Raw genomic sequence first — 18,099 nt, 5'->3', positions numbered from 1 at the left:
CGGACGTGGTGGGCTTGTTCCCTGTTCCCCCCCCCACGCTCACCGGATTTATCGAACCTTGATTTTTTTGTGGGGAGCTGTCAAGTGTCGTGATGATCCTGTTGTGTCTAAAATGAATCTCGTGGCAAGACTCGTCTGCTCAGTTGCTACTATCAAAGAAACTCCTGGTGTGCTTGAACATGTCCGGCAATCAATGGTCGTCAGTGTCAGGTGTCAGGCAATCAATATTCCGTCGGTGTCAGGTATGTTTGGCGTCTGATGGGGCAAACTTCGAGCATCTATTGTAACATTCAAGCTGTCGTACGCCATTTGTATTCATGTCCAATAAATGTTTCAAATTAATCATTATCTTGTGTCCTTTCTACCTCTGCTACCACTCACCCCTGACATTTCCCGTCATGGGTTCCTGTGGAATTTTTAAACCGTGTGATATGTTTTACCTCCCCTAGAAGTTTGTCGCAACATTTACGGGACACCCTGTATATAAATCTAATACATATTCTAAGTTGTGCTTTCGAGATATGAAAAACGGAAGTTGAATTTCGTCAATTGGCCCAGTAGAGCGGGAGATGTAGAACTGTCCTTTTTTTTTCCTCGCAGTGTACATCCGTATGTGTCTCACATAACTCAAAAATAAATTTGATGTATGGGACTGTTTTAACCATCTAGTGTCCATCTCCCTTTTTTATTGCAATCGACAGAACCAAATATTCATTCACCGCACTTACCCTGCTTAAAAGTCCTTACTTGGCTTTTATTTTCGCAAACGTTGGTAGTACTCACATACTTCCACTTACAGAAGTGTTTTAAAAAGTGTGACGAAAATATTTCCTGTTTTTCCAATCTCAAAGAAAAAATTTGGTTTCGTAGAAATAACGAAATCTTACTTATAATGCGGTCTTTCACTTCCTATACTTATGTTTGGGAAAGTTTTATATTCGTTCTGATAAGTTAAAATTAAAAGAACTTCCTACAGAGATATATTTAATTTTAAAAAATTTACAGTTTTCCATGTCATTTTCAACTTGCCTTAAGGAATCGGTTAATTAAGTTAGAGTAATTCGAGTAAATTAGTTTAAATGAAGTACAGCAAAAAAATGTGTATAAATTAATAGGCAATAAAAGTGTGTGTCATGTGGTGTCCACATCAGATTTTTTTCTTTGAGAAAACCACTCCTAGAACATAAATATTTATTATTTCAATATTTAAAATTATGATACTTATCAACATTCTTTAATCGACTTTTTCTGCTTTCTTCTCTCAACTATCGCTTAACTTTCTCTGTTCTCAGCTTTCTCTAATCGTTCAATATTATCCAGCTTTTGATGAGTTGTTAGAGTCATATACTTTCGTTTTAGTCCGTTGTCAATAGTTTTAGCAAGTTCTGAAAATATTGTTAGGAAATGTACAGGCACGGTAAAGCAGGTTTAGGTTTTCCCCGTAAAGCAGGTTTAGGGTTGCCATAAATGGCAAAGGAAGGCAGAGTTGTCACATTTGGAGAGAAATTTGGCGACAAAATTGGCGATATGGCATGGACGGATGGAGAACCTTCTGGAACGAATTCTTACCGGTTTAGCCCAGAATGTTCTCGAACACAAGCCAAAAGCTATATAAACCCTGCTGGTTATGAGGAGAGTTAGTTAGTGTGCCTTGTCTAGCGAGCTGATAGTCAGTCATTGAGAGAGTGTCTCGAAGACTAGCGCCGAGTTGGTCGTCGAGTGCATCGAGAGAGTCTTTTAGTGTATCGCGAGTTAGTGCATCCTAGAGAGAGTGTGTTGAGCTCCGTGAACGACTGAACCGGGACGGGAGCTGTGCTCTGTGTGTCGTCGAATGCATCGCGAGTTGTAGCGTGGAGAGTCTCGAGAGTACGTAGAGTTCCGAGAACGACCAAGCAGAATCGGGAGCTGTACTCTGGTGCTTTGCAATGAAGCTGTCTTTACCGTTATTGCCTGATCGTGTGAAGGCTGTTTCGCTAATTGTTCCAGCGAGTTTATAGTAGAAGATTTTCGACCACTGTGTAAACGTATTATTGGAGCTGTTTTGAATAATACTGACCAATAAAGTGTGTTTTGATACTTCATCGAGTGTCGTCGTTATTCACTCCAAATCTAAGAACCCTGTACGAACGTGAAGGAAGAAAATAACGTAACAACTGCTGTCAGAAAATAACGTAACAATATTTTAAATGTATAAAGAAAGCAAACGATATATAAACAAGGCGTTTTAAGCAAAGATGTAATAAGAAAAGGAAGAAAACATTCGAAACAATGGCTGAGCTATAACGAATATTACTAAAGCTACTAGCGCTTATAGTAGAAATATCGATGATCAGGAGTTATACTGGGTTGGCCGAACCAAATGATGTGGAATAACGAATAATTAAGTTTTCCGTCCTCACATACAAAATTTCAACTACTAAGTCAGAAACAGCGGGGAGCGGTAGAGAGATGAATTCATCTCCTGCTTTATGCCTGAATACCTGGAAATCCTGATTTTACTATACAGTATTCGCAAATTAATGTATAACTTTACTAATACGGTATAGTCTGTTAGTAAATTAGAAAAAAAGGAGGAACAAGGAAATTTATTTAATTTTCAGAAAATACTGTTACGTTATCAGGTGAATTTGTAAAGACATTAGTTTACTTTTTGGAAAAAGGCAAGATGAAAAATATGCAACGCCTTCGCCGGGAATCGAACCACGGACCTCTGAAATACACGCCCAGCGTGCAGACTACCACGAAGGCATGCCAAGAAGGCGGGAGAAATACCTTCTCCTTTTAAAAGGCGACTGGGGTTTTAGGGGACCCAATCGCCAAATCCTGGGTCTGGAGAATTATCATCCAACACCCTTTTAGTTTGGGTACCACTGTAGAGACATTAGGTTAATTTTTGGAAGGAGGCAAGATGAAAAATATACAACGCCTTCGACGGGAATCGAACCACGGACCTCTGTAATACGCGCCTAGCGTGCAGACCACCACACCACGAAGGCATGCCAAGGAGGCGGAAGAAATACCTTATAAACTAAGGAAGAATTAATAAATCCGTTAGCATACTATATTGAAATTTACTTAATTTTCATATAATACTGTAACGATATCAGATAAAATTAAGGAAAAGATACCGAAAATAATAATTCCGTTTAAATTTAAAAGCATTCACTCGAAATTAATTAAATTTTAAAATTAGCACTTTAATGCGTATTTGCAAAGGTTTCGCTCGGTCAGATTACGCAAACTGCTTACGTCAATACAACACACAAAGTGAAAACATTGCCAAGAACAACCTAACAGCGCAGAGCAAGGTTTAAACCCAAGTCTAAATCCTTCATATAGTAATGCTTAAAGTACGAAAGCACACTAAATATAAAATTCGTAAGAGACACTTAAAACGAAAGAGGAAAAAGGTTTGTTCTAATTAATAAAAAGGAATAAGTTCAAAGTAATTTTCAGCCTACAGAGCACAGATTTTAAGTAATATTTCAGAAGCATTTTTCAAAGAAGCTGAAGAAAACTGTCAATCATTCAGACGAATTATCCTCTTCTCTGTTAAAGGGGGGAAATAAACGCTGAAAAATGCCCCTTTGGGAGTAATATAAAATCTGAAAGCTTTCAGAATTTTTTTAAAAAATATTTTTGTTGTTGTTCTAATATATTATTTTTAGACTCACCAAATAAGGTTCCGTTAATCTACGATAGTTAAACTGGGAGCTGACCATATGTTTAAATGTTATATTATTGAAGCTGTCACTCATAAATTTGGCTTATAAATATGGTATTTTTAATAAAAATAATTAATTAATAAATAGTCAGCAATATTTAAAGACGGGATTCTTAATATTTATGCTAGTATAAATTTCTTTTACATTTCATCTGTTAACCTATTACAACATCATTTATAATAACGGGAAGTTTAATTTGCATGATTCATATATTCCAAAAAATTGCGAAATAAGGCAGCAAATATTCCACTCAGCCAGACATAATTGAGGAAACGTATGGCGCCAAACGACGTCTTTCTCGGGAACACTTAATTAACTTCAAAAGTTTCGCTTTGCTTCCACCAACCATATTTCTTTCTTAATAAAGATTTAATAGCTATTCTCGCAATGGAACGAGTTTGAATGATAAAAGGTTCTGATGATAATTTCTTGTTATCTCATGATAAATCGAGAAAGGAATTTTTTCAAACACTGAGTTACGAAAATGCTACATAAGTTTTCGAAAGTATTTTTCGAAATTCCCTATGCTGTTCTTTAGCTCACTCATGATGTTTGTCGTTATTTGTCGTCAAAAGTTTGTAGTCCACTTTTAAACTTCTTCCTGATAAGTTATTCATCTCACTTTTTGTACCGATGCTGTTTAAGGATGATAATGCAGTGGGGTGCAGCGATCTTTCCAAAATTCGATTTAGATTTTTTTTATTGAATGTTGAATCGATTTTTCGCATATATCGTTTTTCAGCAAACAAACTGAAACTCTGAGCTCGCCAGTAGTTCAGCGGTAAATTCACTGAACGCTGATAGCTTGACAAGCGATCGAGCTGGCTGCATGGGCGGCTTCATGGTTTTCCCATGTCCAACATGGATATGAGGCAGTTTTCCTTAGAAAATCATCCAAGAAGGCATCTCTTTCGTTAAGAAGATAGCTCTCGCATGCTCTGTCATAATCAAGTAAAACAAACTAAACTTCTCATTATTATTTGCACCCAAGGTTAGAGGGGAAACGAATCTTTTAATGATGTTTATGTGAATTTTATATATGTATGTAAAATACAAAATATGGAACAAAATTATTAAACTTAATTGGAAGGAACTGGCAATAGACCTTTAAATTCGTAAATTTTAGTTAAACACACTCCCGTTTCAACGTTACACTTTTTTACCATTTTTTGTCACTCTGCAGCACGTTGCGTCACTATTTTCTGTAATTTCTCTGCACTGCGAAATCTTCAACTCATTCGCTGCTCAGAATTAACGCAAAGACTTTTCCTACTATAAATTCGACTGCATCTAGTACGCATTACTTTTTCCTAGCATGCTGCCACTAGGGTAAAGCAAGGTTTTCTCTTCGCCTTCTTTCTTCATAGTTTAAAAAAAAAAAAAACAGAATGCGTATTTAAAGATTTCGGGAAAAAGATGGCCGCCATTATGCTGTGCTCTTCAATATATTTGAACAGCATAATCATCAAGTGAACAAAGATACACTGTGCTTATCCAAGCATTTTACAGGTCTTCTAAGTGTTCACGGCATCTATTACACCGTCTGGAAAGCAGAAGCGCAGGAAAGATTTAACATCAGAAAATAACATGCTAATTAAAATAAATCATACAAGTAACCAGGTAATCTTTATATAATATTGCATTAAAATTCTAAAATGGTATCCTGTTATTCAATTTAGTGTTATAGAAAGAAAAAAAGTGCATTAAATTTCAAAAAGGTGCAAAGCTAGACTTTATCAAACATACAAATATCAATAACTTATAAGATGTATTAACGTTAATCAACGCACGCTAGTTGTCATCTCTTCTTCACAAATGTTGAGCATTGTTAACGAGAGCATTTTTACTTCCTTGTACGAAGTAAAAAGGAAGTATTGTAATCGCGAAAAGTTTCAGGCAGCATATTTCAACGAAAATATCCATTTTGACCGCTATCGAATGCAATTTAACGATGTTTTTGCGTCATATCTGTACATAAGGACAGAATAAAATACTCTTTTGCTTCAAAAAAATTATAAAACTGCTTTAAAATGAATTCTGAAGAGAATTTTTCGTGGCGCCTGTACGAAGGTATGTACGTACGTGCGTACGTACGTATCTCGCATAACTCAAAAACGAGTAGCCTCAGAATGTTGAAATTTTGTATATAGGACTGCTATAACATGTAGATGTGCACCTCGTATTTTGGTTGCAATCGGCAGCACCAAACGTATATAAATTTATTTATATATATATCCACTCTATTACCCGGCTAAGTAATCTCAGTTTCTTTACTCTTATATGTTTGTAAAATTGTACATTTTTTGCTTTAAAAATGATTGAATTATGTTGTATTTATCTTCCGGTTAAGGATTATATGCCTTTAGTAAATCTGTGTGCAATATTTTTAGAATTATCAGCAATTTTAAAGTTGTTTAATTGCCGCTAAGCCTGTTTTTAATGGCGGCCATTGATGTTTACATTTGAAACAGGAGACTAGTGGATTTGTTGCCAATCTAGAGAAACTTAGCTTCGCAACAACAAAGATAACGCATTCATTTATTATTGCCAATTAAATCATGCTTAATTCTTTCTGGAATTTTTTCGAGGAAATAAGCGTTTGAGATTTACTTCGTAATTTTTAATATAGATATTTTGAGTTTTTATGTATTTTTGCCTTCTCGCGAAGTGAGAACTGAATTAATTAAATGAGAAATACTCAATCGTCTGTGAAAAACTGTTTCTGTTTTGTTTTGTTTGCTTAATTTCTTTTATACATAGTTCTAGCTTTATTATAGTATTTGAATAGAACATCTGGCAACGATTAGATAATTCTTTAAATGATATACATTTTGTGCATTCTGCGTTATAATATGAATGAAATATAATACTGTTAAGTAAACCTAGCGCCAGAGTGTCGCTATGGTAAACAAAGTGAATTTTAAAGAATGCATTTATTCTATTGTGATTTATGCGCTGTCGGCGATGTAGGTTTAATTTAATCTAATAAGTTTAAATAAAATGCAAGAAAAAATGCGTATAATTTAATATTCCGTACAAGGAAATCATGTGGTGTATACATCAGATTTTGTTTCTGGCGAAACATCAGTATCTTTTGAGCTTTTATTTACATGGTAGTCACTGAAAAATTGAAAATTTTGAATCTCAATCCTTTTAATTTTCGTTTTTACAGCTTAATATAGAATAGGGTTGGCAAAATTTCATGTCAGTAAGAGGCGCATGATGGAATTCAGGAAATTTCAAGAGCCGCAACTAGTTTTTCCAAAAGCCATAAGTACGTATTTGCATAGGTTTAAAAGTGGTGAAACTTTCAAATGGAGAGAAAAGTCTGATTCTAAACAATCATTCAGTGACATTTTGCCTTCAAGTGAAGATTTATTAGAAATGTCATCAGAAATTCCCATAGCTTCCAATTGCCATAAATTTTCTACCAATTAGGACCTTGAATCAACTTCTAAATTATTTTTAACTTGTATCAAATTCTGTATGATATTAAATGTTTCTGATGCATTACCTACGTTTTCTGCTCCTCTCACGGATCACTCCATTTTTTTCTACCACTACTAATGATTCAGAAATTGCGCAGATTCTTCGTGTAAAGCACATCACAAGCATTCATCCATCCATTTGTAAAGCATCTGTAAACAAGTCTAACTTTTAAAACATTTTCTTTACAAAATTTTTTGATAGAATCAGTTCAATTATTTTTATGTTTTTTATGTTTTTGAATAGCATTGCTATGTTTTTTAACTAACAAGAAATGAAGTAAAAGAATTACGTTCGGACATTGATCAGTTTATGTTTACAAAAACTTTGATAACATTGTAAAAAGAAATGAAATAAATTAATTACTTTCTTGTTGTTTTAGTTTATCATATTTCATAATCGTATGTTATTTATATAAGAGACGCACCACTCGCCTGCGGGGGCGCGCTATGGCCACCCCTATTTAGAGCATCCCTTGGAGATTAAAATGACTACGTATGATGACCAGCAAATGAGTAAATCTCATTGAGTTTTTCTATTCCAGTGAAAGATCTGTAGAGATATTAGGATTTTTGGAATAGCCGGAGAGATGAAAAATTAGCAACCGCCTTCGCCGGGAATCGAACCATGGACCTCTGGAATACCGGCCCAGCGTGCAGAACCATTACACCACGTAGGCACGCTAGGTAAGCGGGAGACATACCTTATATACTCCACTTTATAAAGGGCGACTGGGGTTTTTAGGGGACCCAATCGCCAAATCCTGGGTGTGGAGTGTCATCATCCGCAACCCTTTTAGTTCGGGCGCCACTGTAGAGACATTAGGTTAATTGGAGAAGCCGGAGAAATGAAAAATTAGCAAACGCCTTCGCCGGGAATCGAACCACGGACCTCTGGAATACCGGCCCAGCATGCAGAACCACTACACCACGAAGGCACGCTAGGAAAGCGGGAGAAATACCTTATAGATCAATTATTCAAACTCATAAGAAATACCGGCAGCAGTATAATATCAGAATATCTCTTGGCGATAACATGATTCGAAACCTAGCGACTGGATTTTTGTAGAGCGGGGGTGGCCACAGCGAGATTCGCGAGCCTTGTGCTGCTCTTATAACGGAGTGGTGAGGTTTTTATACAAAGGAAAATACATAATAAATTAAAACTACTCAACTTTTCAGAAAAAGTCATTTCTTTTCATTTGAAACTTGTTTCGCTACTTTGAAAATGACGCAAACATAGACTTGTGGAATTTGGAATTCTTGTTATGGCTTGCGAACTTTCCTGAATTCTCTTGACATGAAATCTAGCCACCCCTGTTATATAGCTATACAGAGTTTTTACGGAGCTGACAAATTCTAATGTAGGTGATCTCACCGAATCTCAGTTCTTATTGAAAAGACGTTTGTTCAGATTTCTTATCATCAGTTACAATGCAACAAATCTATCAAATGCTAGACAGTCATCATTATATAATATTTGATGAAACTTATATATAATATTTAATTAAACTTAGTGATCTGCATTACAGTCAAAGAAGACAAAAGGTGAAAACACAAAGAAGACCGCTCGAAGAGCAACTTCCAATGTATTCGCCATGTTTGAGCAGAATCAGATCGCCGAATTCAAAGAGGTAACTATCCACTTAGAAGAATTTTAATAATGAAGTTCCCTTTTGAAAAGCTTCATTCATTCTCTTCCTCAACATTTTAATACTGATTTACTGATTTTAATGTAGGTTTATTAAACAAATGGTAAATGTAGAGCATTTTAAGAAAATGAAATGATAACACTAATATTCTATATTCGAGAAGTATAATACATGCATTATGACAATATAAACATTGTCACAACGCATGTCAAGTCACAATATAAACATTCATAAAAAATTATAAATTGGTTATAGAATGTAAATACTATTTATAAGTTCAATATCCGTAAAATTTAGAAAGGCATACGAATGGAATGGATGATGAATTGAATATATCAAACAAGTGATGCGTCGAGAAAACCGAAATTATCCTCGTGAAGATATTTCTCCGAATGTCAGATTTTTGTTCTGTATTAATTTGGATCAGATATTTTTCATTCTAGCAGAGACAAAAATAAAAGCAACTTTCCATTTAGACTGGGAGATATTTAGAAAGGAAAATTCACATTCATCGAGAAGAAGTTTTTAAATGCATACCATTTCAGTAACAAAGAAATTACGAAACATAAACTTTCCTGGCATTTTAAGTAAACAAAAACTATATCTTCGAAAATTATAAGAAGTAATTTAACAATAAAATTATAATAAAGGTGAATTAAAACTTACGTTTTATGTACAGTTTCTAGTGAATATTGCAACAAAAATGAATAAATAAATAATAGTAAAACTGACACAAGTAAAATAAGCAAAGCAACGACAAATTCGAGATGTTCCGCTTGAAACAAACTACTTTATTTAAAGCGATTTACATCATTTGTAAATTGAATTTTAAAATACATCTTTCAATTACATTAAATTACATTAAACATATTTCTACCAGCATTTTCAAATTTAATTTTTCACAAGCAGATGTAGCTGTATAGAGCAGAAATCAAATAATCTCATAAATTTTACATAAAAGAGCGTACTATTATTAATTACTGCAAAATACTTTTTAACTATTTTCAATTATTGGACATTCCACAAATACTTAATTTATTAAAAATTATTATACATATTTTCCTATGAAATAACTTTAATATTGCAGGTTTAGGAAGATTAAATTGTGTGCTTGTTTCAAAATGACTTACTCAACATTTCTACGGACCGATTTGTTTTTTGCTGCACTAAGCGTGCAATTAAATGTTATTTTTTGTTTAGCAGATCTATTTAACAGCCTCTCTTCAACGTTCAAGACTGTACGTACTATACTATTTTCTTAAAGCCATGAAATATCTAAAATTCCTTAGCCGCTGTAGCTAAAGTTTTAAGAAAGCAATCTCTAGTTTTTTTTCTATGTGAATTATTATTAGATAATGAAGAGCAATAACATCAAAATTATACTGAATAGGTAAACATCCAAAATCATATTAGCAAAATACTATTGCTTTAGGTGGCTCTGCTGTTACAAAATAATTGCCACTACTAGGTCGATGATACCACGTTTCTTTGAAAGATGCATCACTTTTAGACAGTCAGTGTCAGTGAAAAATATTGCATGGTTTGTCCAAAATATTCAACAGAATCTAGGCAAATTATACTAGTGGTTTATCATTATTATACCACTTTTAACATACCAGTTATCACTACTCTGTTGGCAATATCAAGTTTCTTTGAAGGATAAACCAATTTGTGTTCAAAAGGTTCGGCAAAATATAAATAAATTATTATCCTGGTATGGCTCTTTGTCATTACGATGCCACTTTTATCATACCAGTTATCACTACTATGTTGGCAATATCAAAACTCTTCGAACGACGAACCCTTTTTATCAATCCGTGGTATTCTTATCAAGTATTGCTTGATTTGTCCAAAATGCTTAACAAAACCTAAAGAAATAATCCTAGTGGGATTCTTTGTCATTATAATATTTACCAGTTTTAACATAGCAGGTATCACTATTATGTTAGCGACATCAAGTTTCTGTGAAGGATGAACCATAAAGAAATGTATCGCTTGGTTTGTCCAAAATGTTTAACAAAATCTAAATAAATGATCCTGGTGCGGTTCTTTATCTTTATTATGCAAATTTAACAGACTAATTATCACTGCTATGTCGATGATGTCAAGTTTTATTGAAAAGTTCATCATTTGTATCAGTGGTAATCAAACAAAATTATTCACCAGAGTCTGCTGAAGTAAATCCAGGGAAGGTAGGAAGGGCTACATGTTAGCTTCAAGCTAATTTTGATGCTTTTTATCAGCTGATCAGTAAAATGATTCCTGATTAAAAGTTAAAATGGAACATTTTCGTTAACAGTTGCAGCAAACAAAGGGAACCAGTTTATATAAACTTAATTGTTCTCTACAGATATACTTCAAAAAATTAGATTACATTATTGGGAATTTAAACGAAGAAGTTTAATTTAAAAATCAAAGTCCTTTACTGAAGTGTTCTTTCGATACACAAACTTAATATATTTAGCGTGCTGTCACTGTAATATTGATTCCTGATAATTTAACACATTTTTCTCTGTTAAGTTGCCTGTTACAAAGTTTCTACGATTACTACTCTAGAGTTAGTCATCTTTAATTTCTTGCTCATTAAATTATTTTCTTCTTTATCCTAGGCGTTTCAATTAATAGATTCCAATAAGGATGGACTTATCGACAAAAACGACCTTAGAGCTACATTTGATTCCCTAGGTAAGAAGTTTTCTCCTACTCTTGATTATCTGTATAAAATTGCGTACAATTAGTAAATTTTGAAAAATTGCATAGGATGCTTTAATATGATTATTGGATTCATGATTACCAAGAAAAAGTATACTATAATTGCAAAGTTATGCTACATTATAGCTTACTCTGATCCTAATTTAAGTAATAATTTTCTCACTTATTTGTGCTACTTAAGGATTCCTATGATTAGAAAGGCCTTTGCTGGAATTAGAATCACAGATCTTCCAAGTCTAATGTGCCATCAGAAGCACTCAAATGGCGAGAGCACGTATACGTATACACATAGGGAAATTTTATAATTCCTTACATTCTCCCCCACTTATGGGAAGACTGGGAGGGGACATCGAACAAATTTAAGTGGTGATGAATTTAGTTCGGGCACCACTGTAGAGATTTATTGGATAAATGTGTCGAATTAACTGTGACCTATGCTACTTACACCACAAGATTACGCATGGGAGAACGAGTAAAAGCAAACATTTTATTTGCTTTTACTCGTAGATTTAAAAAAAAACTAAATTATTTACAACAAAGCCAAATGAAAACAGTTTAAATTTGGCTTTAGAAAATACAAAGCGCTGACACTTTCTAGTTCGGTCACTAAGTCCTTTCGGCTGTAAGCAACATAAGGGTGCTGAGGAAATTAATGTTGAAATGCGTACATTTTGTTGATTAATCTCGTTACAGTACTCCTCTTTTCGTCACGTAACTGATCTTCTCAGAGACAATTTATCTAAATGAGAATCAAACAACTTTAAACAATCTGGTTACTTAAATTAAAACCTTATAACAGTTCTTGTTTATCAGTGCTTTCTTGATCTATTTACTACCAAAAATTACATCAATGTTAAATATATAACTTATCGAATTTCTTCTAGGAAGACTAGTAAGTGAAACTGATCTCAACAACATGCTTGCTGAAGCTCCTGGCCCTATTAATTTCACCATGTTCCTTACTATTTTTGGAGAGAGGATATCAGGTATACAAAATGTGTCAGTTATAATGTTTTTACACATGATGGTACTTTCTTAGTCATAAGTCAATATTTATCCTTTTCACGTTATTTATTAAGCTATCAAAAAGAATTTTATGGTGTCAGAAGAAAACTATTCTAAAAATCACAAACTAAAAATTTTTGTCTTTTCAACTTCCAGAAAATTAAGAAATGATGCAAAGAGATAAGCATTTCGAAACAATTAGTCATTTTGTTTGTGACGTTTGAGTGTCTAATAATTATGATTGCAAATATAGTTCCAAATTAGTGACTTCTTATCTATCAAATTTAATTACAAAATAATGTTATAAAATACCCAACAAGAACAATCTCTTTGAACAAACCTCTTTTGAATAAATTTTATGAAACGTAACTTGTTTAAAATTTGAACTATTTGTATTATTTTGCGTACTTTTTCTAATTGCATAAAACCCCACATATTTTTAACTTAAATATTCAAGAATTATTCTACGTAATTTTATATGCTAGGTACAATGCCTGATTAGAATTTCAGATTATTAAACAAAGAAGCTTTAAATTAAATTTTAGTTTGCAGTTAACTTCACAGCAAAAATTTGGCGCATTTCGAAAGACGACTGATACGATCTTTTTCAGCGAGAGCTAATTATTCTGCACATAAGCAATTTTTCAGTCGTCTTAAATTATTCCAGACGTATCTCACTATTTCTTGAGCAAAATCAAAAGGCGGCTGTAGAGATTCCAGTATTTTAATGCCCTTAATGTCTTTTTTAATTAAGCTACAGATGAAAGAGGCACTTTTCAATTTTTAACACAAATATTCAACTTGTGATTAGCATAGATTATATATACCGTGTTCAAAAAAGTCAATACGGGGGTATTATTTTCGAAACCAATGGTCGTAGCTATATACTCCCAACTACAAAATTGTTTTAAATGGCGCAACTATTAGCGTCTTCGCATTTTTTAATTTAAAATTATAATCCATGTTTCTCATAATTACGAAATCTAATATTTTATACATCCCTCTCTACACTCATATTTAGGAAAATATTATACACATTATAAAAAGGATAATATAAAAATCACCGTCATAAGACCAAAAAACTGACAGAGATATTTAAATTTGGATGTTGTATTCAAGGGTGTACACAAATAGAAGAAAGAAGGGTTGCCATTTGTACCTAACAAAAAATAAAATATCAGGCATAGGAAAATATGTCTGGTGTTAATAGATTAAATGGCGAATATTTCTATGCACGTTATCATTAAAAGTGTTGATCAATATTTTTTTTTTTTTTTTTTCAATCAAGAGTTCTTATTCTTGAAATCTTACAGAATTCTTATTCTAGAAAACACTGGCAAGCCTCAGTATTGTCATATTGTCAACTCGTAACGTTACTTGCATTAAATTAAAATTCAAATTACTTCTAGTTTAATGAATTTTCTGTATGATTTTTAGGTTAGGACTTTTAAAAAATAAAACAGCACGTAAACATTATTGCCGTACTTCTAACGTTTCAAAATCCATAAATTATTTGTCTGAAAACTTTTGCGGCATACCAGTTGTAACAAAATTATAAACTAAAGAACGTTACGTATAGCAAATCACAAAACACTATCACTGAATGGTAATTTTATTTACTTGCTCCGCCATTAGGCACTACCCGTAAGGGGTGATGCCTCGTGGACGACATTTTAAGGGAAACTGGATCGTATTCACGTTACACATGGAAAAAATTACGAAAGAGCCCATGCAGCCAGTCCTCCGTTCGCAAGAACTCGAACCCCGGACCGACTTACTAGTGTTCAACAGCTTTTACCGCTCGATTCTAACTTATCTATCGGCCCACCAGCGGCCGAGCGGTTAAGTCGCTGAACACTGGTAGTTCGGTCCGAGGTTCGAATCCCGCGAACGGGCTGGCTGCATGGGCGTTTTCGTGGTTTTCCCCATGTGTAACGTGTATACGAGCCAGTTTCCCTTAGAAAGTCCTCCACGAAGGCACTCCTCCTCTTAGGCTGATAGCCCTCGAGGCTTTGCCATAATCTGTCACACACACACACACACACACATTTTCATTGCATGGGAACATACGGGGAAGGCTTACTCCATCAACCATCTAACTTATCTATCAACCGATCCCTCAAGGCAGGTTGAAAATGACATCCAAAATCGCAGATATTTTAAATTGAATGTCTCATCCAATAGATTTTTTTTAAGTGATTATAACATTTTCCTAAATACAAGTATAGGGACTGATAGAACATATAAATAGTTTGTAAGGATTATAGTAATTTTATTAACAGTTAAATTTTAAGTTCCATTCCTGTCGATTCTTAATTTCAACTTACTACTTCCGGCCAGAAAGTAATTTTAGTTGATTCGTAAAAGTGTAAAGTATATTATAATTTCAATGTACTTTCCTATCGATTCTTGTTTCCACTTACAACTTCCTACCAGAATAAGTTTTTAGAATCGCTTGAATGCAAATGAGTTAGAAGTAGTATTAACGGAAGTTTCAACTTATTTCGAGAGACAGAGAGAGCTAAGAATCCTGAATAGCGCGTATTTGCCTTTGGGCTAAGTCTCCTTGAAGCTGTTACACTTGGCCGTATATTACGTGCCTTTTGATATTCGCCGGCTAGTTTAAATTAAGAGTCAGCTACGTTAGATTTGGGTTAGCTTCGACTAAGTCTCTTTCAGTTAGTTCTAATTTAGTTCTTATTTCTTATTTTGAGTTCAAGCTCGAGTGGAGGCTTTGTTGTAAGCCCGAGAAAGGGGCCAACTTTTCATTTTATTTTGAGTGAAATAAAGGGTAGTTGACCCTTTCTGAGTCTACGTCTTAGTTGTTTGAACTCAGCGATGAGTAACTAACAAGTTCACTGGGTTCCTTAACGTTCATTTTTGTACCAAAAGAGTGAAGAACTCTACAAGGGAACTCCTTCCCTGCAGGATTAAGTTATTATAGGGAACTAGAAATCTCAATGACCAGAAACATCCATAACTTAATAAAATATAGGAAGGAAAATCCAAAATTAAAGCAAGACATTAGGCGTCTGAATAAATAAAGCTAAACATTCAAGGAAGGAGAGGAATTATTTTTTTTTCATTTGCAATCAAAGCCAAACTCAGTTATTTTTTCTATTTGTAAAATTCTAGTTAATGTACATCTCACGCATCTAAGTGAAATTTATCATTAAGTAAACTAAATACATCGGTTTAAAAAATTAGCATATGTAGTAAAAGATATCAAACTTTAAATCAAATTCTTTTTTTAGTTACATAAAAAAAGAGAATAGCTGTGTTGAAAACTGTAGTAATTGGTATCAGCAGATTTTTTTTAATCTAGGCACAGACCAAGAGGAAGTAATCAAAAAAGCGTTTAAGACTTTTGACCCTGATGGCAGTGGAAAAATCAGCGAAAAGAAGTAAGTACGTTTTTCTTTCTAACTCTTTCTCTGAGCACTGCGCAGAGTGAATCATCACCAGCTGTAAGATGACAAACCACGCGTCAAACTGACGCTCCGACCAATAAAATTCTGCGAACGAATCGATGGAACTTAATGGGATCTCCATTTGAAATGAGTTTTCTCGCTAGTGCAATGTGTCATCCGACAGATATTTCTAGCTTCCAGAAAGAAAAGGAAGCTAATCAAAAGCTTTTAAAGAGCTAGGAGTTTCCAAATAATTCCTTTTATGTATTTATTTTTGTAGTTGCCCGCCTTTGCATTTTACACTATCGTTGATAAAATTATAACAATACTCGTTATACTGGGGATTAAATTATAACAATACTCATTATAACTCAGTGAAGTGAAATCTCAGTATTTGTAAATCCAGAATAGCCACTACTTTGGATATATGAATCAAGCTTATAAACATGCTTCTTTAAACAATTAGTCCAAATAGGCGATAGCCCATAATGGCTGATTCGACGTAATCATTTTAAATATTCGAATCACTTTTCAAATGGTTCCAACCAAATATTATCTCCCTGTATTATATTCAAAGAAACTAAATAATGAAGAATTTATATAAATATATGTGTGTTTCTCGTACTGTGAAAAACAATGGTAACTAGAGTCACCAAATTCTGAAAAACATAGTCCTCCACCCGAACATGGGCACCTGGAAGCCCAAATTTTGTATTTCGAATTTATTTTATTGTCTATATCAGGGCTTCTTAAACCTTTTTCAGTCGCGATAACTTTTTATCACTGAGATTTTTTTCGTGACTCCAGGACCCCATAATATTTACGAAAATTTTGTGGGACCCCACAGGCATTGCGGAAATCCCATACACACGCGTTAGTGAAACCGTCAGTTTTTTTCACTTGTACTGTAATATACTATTGCAGTTTTAGGTCATTAACTTTAATTTCTATCTTTAAGACATAGAACAATGCGAAAATTTTTTAAATAAATAGCAGACGAAATGACAGCGTCACGTGCAAAACAAGTAAAATGAATGTTTATGTTAGAAAAAGAATGCGCCGAAATATTTTTGTTTTTTCTATGTCTGTATTGTCTTATCTCTATCTGTTTTATTTTCAGATACATTGTGCAAAAATAATTGGTAATTGTAAAATTATTATAGTAGGATAAGTTAAAGAAACATCAAAACTCCTAAAATTTTGGCGACTTCCTGCTGCAGGTCCGCAACCCACAGTTTAAGTAACACTTCTCTATATCCTATCGTGTAAAACTTTAACGAACTTTTGATTACAAAACTCAACAATATCAAAGCGAGCAGTGACAACACTACCAGGCAATAAAACATTTTTATTTCTAGCCTGTGAGACTGACTATCGGAAATTCTAAAGTTATGCTGTTTTTAAATATTTTTAGCACAATGTAGCCCAAATGCTGTCGAAATGTGCGTGTCAGTACATGAAAAAAACGCCCGTATGGACGTAATATAAAATCTGAAAACTTTTATATTTTTTCCCTAATTTTTTTTAATGATAAAACTCTTTAAGGGGTTGTGTCTTAATATCAGATACCTCTCTATTACTGTTTACCAAATAATCACTAAATTGCCAAGCTGAAGAAAACTTAATAATTTTATTGTGCTGATAATAATACAAAATTTCACCCTTAGATTGATTAAATGCACTTTTTAAATTCTTAGTATTCAAAGTTCGACATCTGTCTGAATCAAGACGTGTAATTTGCGCCAATTTTTTCTACTGCAGTAATTCTATGTTATTTAAACGGTTCTATCAGATAGGGAAATCAGTGTGACAGAACGGCGAAACTGTAGGACGCTTTAAGAAAACTGTAGGACTGTTCTCCAACTGGAAATTTTATTTTTGTCGTCGATTAAAAGAATATCCTGAGTTGGAGTTCGTAAAGTTCTCTCACTTTCTTAATCGTAGTTAGAGTAGCTGCTATTCGCATCTTCTGTCGAAAAGCTACTTTTTGAATTTAAAAATGCGTAGCTGCTATGCATATTTCCTCTCTAAGAGAATTTTTTTTTCTTCGTTTAACTCTCATTCTAATTAATTATTTAATTTCTAAATATAACACATATATTCTAAATTA

The 18,099-nt window shown here is 33.7% G+C and overlaps 1 protein-coding gene across 2 annotated transcripts in view; it reads left to right on the top strand.

Annotated features, from left to right (window-relative positions):
• The window catches only part of LOC146996011 (myosin regulatory light chain 2-like), a 39,095-nt gene that overhangs the window by 13,029 nt on the left and 7,967 nt on the right, over positions 1 to 18,099 (top strand). For both annotated transcript variants that reach the window (XM_085822657.1, XM_085822658.1), the window contains 4 exons: positions 8,743 to 8,844; positions 11,472 to 11,547; positions 12,459 to 12,560; positions 15,905 to 15,983. In XM_085822657.1, coding sequence (XP_085678783.1) covers positions 8,743 to 8,844; positions 11,472 to 11,547; positions 12,459 to 12,560; positions 15,905 to 15,983 — 359 coding nt within the window. The remainder of the gene's footprint in view (positions 1 to 8,742; positions 8,845 to 11,471; positions 11,548 to 12,458; positions 12,561 to 15,904; positions 15,984 to 18,099) is intronic.

This window comes from Stegodyphus dumicola, chromosome 8 (genome assembly GCF_044657685.1).
Source record: "Stegodyphus dumicola isolate Sdum_Otavi_A_Nest chromosome 8, ASM4465768v1".
Lineage (NCBI taxonomy): Eukaryota > Metazoa > Arthropoda > Arachnida > Araneae > Eresidae > Stegodyphus > Stegodyphus dumicola.
The sequence above is the reverse complement of the archived record's forward strand: the minus strand, read 5'-3'. Positions and strand labels throughout refer to the sequence as shown.